The 3,208-nt window shown below is 44.4% G+C and overlaps 1 protein-coding gene across 1 annotated transcript; it reads right to left on the bottom strand.

Moving 5' to 3' along the window:
- Positions 1-289: 289 nt before the first annotated feature.
- Positions 290-1,342, bottom strand: LOC125446310 (probable G-protein coupled receptor 139). Its single transcript, XM_048519788.1, has one exon. It carries the CDS (start codon positions 1,340-1,342, stop codon positions 290-292), a length of 1,053 nt encoding a protein of 350 aa, XP_048375745.1.
- Positions 1,343-3,208: the final 1,866 nt, after the last annotated feature.

The following is a 3,208-nucleotide window of genomic DNA, read 5'->3' as shown; positions in this document are numbered from 1 at the left end:
TTATTGCCCAGAGGACGGTGAAGAATCAACCATATGTAGCACTGAGCAGGTAAAGATAGCAGAATTCGTCCTCGAAGTACATTCTACAAAAGATTAAAATTAACTTTCAGGCTTTACAATCATGAATTATGATACGGTCACCGTGAGGCTTGCTTTTTTATTAAATGAAAAATTCAGCCACTGCCATGGTGGGATTTGAAACTGTGTCTGCGGAATATTAGCTTTGGGCTCTAGATTACTGGTCCAATGAGGTTACCATTAGTTCACCACCTCCCCCCGTAAGTGAAAGCTATTTGTGTAGCTGACAGAGCAGAGAATAGGAAGATTTCAGCACATTCTTCATCTCCGCCCTGAATCTCCTCTGGGTCATTGCGTAAATACATGTGTTTGTGCAGGAGCTGGTGCACATCAGCAGGAATGTCGCCCTGATTGCCAAATAGAGTGAGCTTGCACCTTGGAAAGCCACTGTCTGAGTGACACCGACACAGATATCGATCACAGTGATGGGCGTCGCCAGCAACACAAAGCAGCCAGAGATGGAGAAGAGCAGAATGATAGAGGTTCGCCGGCTCTTCAGCTCGGGGTCTCCGTCCATCTTCCCAGCACCAATACTGGTGCTTTTCAGAGCCTGGCGGGCCCTGCTGGCCACCAGGATGTGCCGGGCAGTGAGAGAATTCAACAGTAGCAGCAGGGGAATAGGAAGAAACATGTTTGAGATATTGGTGAGCCAGCGGTGAGCTGCCCAGGTTGGTGAAGTCAGGTAACCAGTAATGGTACGGCAGCCCCACTGTACATTGTTCAGAATGTAAGCAGGCTCATAGCGAAAAGGCAAGGGAATGTTGACCGCAATGCTAAGAGCGCTCACAATTGATATAACCACGTTGGCCGTTCTTTCAGAACAATACCTCACCTTTAGTCTGTGGCAGCAAATTGCTACAAAACGGTCAAAGGTGAAGATTATGGTAAACCAGATGGAGAGCTGGAGGCTCAGCCCTTGCAGGAAAGCACTCAATCGGCAAGCAGGAGTGTAACTCAGCAGGGAGCTCGGGAAATGATACCTGACAATCTGGCTCACAATCACGTTGAAGGTAAGTACCATTAGGTCTCCCATTGCCATGGCCATCATGTAGCGAGAGATTCCTTTGGAAAGGCTGCACTTCCCTTGGCATAGAATCAGCACAGTCGTCAGGTTCGCTGAAAAGAAAATCCAGATCATGAGACGTTTCAAAATGCCCTGCAGAGATGTGCGTGGATAATATCTAGGATACTGCAGGAGGGAATTGCGAGACTGTTGGGTGCTGTTGGTAATTCTGGACATGTCCAATATTAAGTTCAGTGACATCTTATCGGAAACTCATTGTCTCTGTCATGGAAACAAGTCGAAGGGAATTTCAGCAGTATTACGGAAAATTGGTTCTCACTTTGCACCATTTGGTTTCCCTATTGCAAGAAAACAAATACTATTGCTTTCAAAGCAGCTCAGAGAGATTCACTTTCCTCATTCTGGTAGTAAATTTTGTTTTGCAAAGAAGGATTATGTCAATTTCCATTAAGATCCAAATGGATGTGAGGAGGTCTTATTTAAACAGGTAAGATTTTGAGGGAACTGAATAAAGTGGGACAGCAGGGGGAGGTTTCCTCTTGATGGGGGAGATTAAAACTAATTGATACAGTTGGGGAATAAGTATTTTCCAACTTCAAGCAGAGATAAGGAGTTTTATTTATCTTTCAGAGTTTGGCTACTCTGTGGAATCCACTTCCCCCAAGGTAGTGGGGGTTGGGTCTATAAAATTAAGAAAGGTGGATTTTGGATACATAGGGAGTTGAGATCTGTGGAATGCAGGCAGGATATCAGACCTCGTTCAGATCAGCCATGATGCCAATAAAAGGGGGGAATGGGTTCAAAGAGCCTAATGGCCTATTCTTGTTCCAAATTCACATGTTCCTGTATTTCTCCTTTATCATTAACATTTGTCAGAAGGTGTATGTTTGAGTTGCCTTAAATGCCTGCCGCTGTCATCAAGAATCTGTCTATCCCAGCTGTAAAAATACACAAGTACTCTGCCCCACTGCCCTGTCTGCAGCAAAGATTTACAAACACTCACAACCCTCTAAGAAAATAGAATCCCTATGCTATGGAAGCAGGTATTTTGGCCTATCTAGTCCACACTGCCGTTCTGAAGATGATCCCACCCAGACCCACCCCTCTAACCCCACATTTCCCATGGCTATACCAGCTAGCCTGCCCATCCCTGGATGCTATTGCCTTTTCAGTTCAGCCAATGAATCTAGACTGCCCATCTTTGGGCTGTGAGGGGACATCTGAGCACCCAGAGAAAACCCACACAGACACAGGGAGAATGTGCAAACTCCACAGAGGCAGTCGCCCGAGGGTGGAAGTGAACCGAGGTCTCTTGTGCTGAGAGGCACCAGTGCTAACAGCTGAGCCACTGCACCAACCTTAGAAATCACTCCTCATCTCACTCAGAAATTGACACTCCTTTATTCTGAGGCTACGCCCTGTGGGACCATTCAAAGCAGAACAGACAAGAAAAATGTTGCAGCAGCTTTTAACCACTGAACTGGAATTTGAAGGTTTACATGGATGGGATCGAGAATTTCTATTAAAATTATGAGTGCTCCCATTTTCAGGTGAAAGCAGAAGTATCCAATGCACTCTGCCATGTTGAGAAGTATCTTCTTATCATTTATACTTGCAAGCTCCTTAAGAATTCTACATATTTCAATGAGACCTTCTGTTATTCTTTTACACTCCAGTCATCAGAATCCCAACCTGTTTCATCATTGCTCAGAAGATAATCCCTCCATTCTTGAAATTATCCTCATTAACATTTTCAGAACTGCCTCTTACGAAAAAGTATCTTTCGTTCAATAACAGGAACAAAACTGCTCCCAGGACTCCAGATCTGCTCACTCGCAGCACCTGCTTGTCTAAACTGCTTGCGTCCCTCTCACAATCTGCACTTCCACCCATGTTTATTGTCACTTGAAAATTTAGCTATAGTACATTAAATTCCTTCCTCCGTTGTTAATATATATTATAAAGTTGTAATCCTTGCACTGATCCCTCTGATTAAAAGCCATGGATCGCCAACTAGAAAAAGTATCACTTTTTTCCCAATCATGGTTTCCTGGTCATTAGCCAATTCACTATCCATACCAATACAGAGGAAATACCACAGGCTCT

Source organism: Stegostoma tigrinum, chromosome 34 (assembly GCF_030684315.1).
Source record: "Stegostoma tigrinum isolate sSteTig4 chromosome 34, sSteTig4.hap1, whole genome shotgun sequence".
NCBI lineage: Eukaryota > Metazoa > Chordata > Chondrichthyes > Orectolobiformes > Stegostomatidae > Stegostoma > Stegostoma tigrinum.
This window is presented reverse-complemented; position numbering and strand designations above follow the sequence as displayed.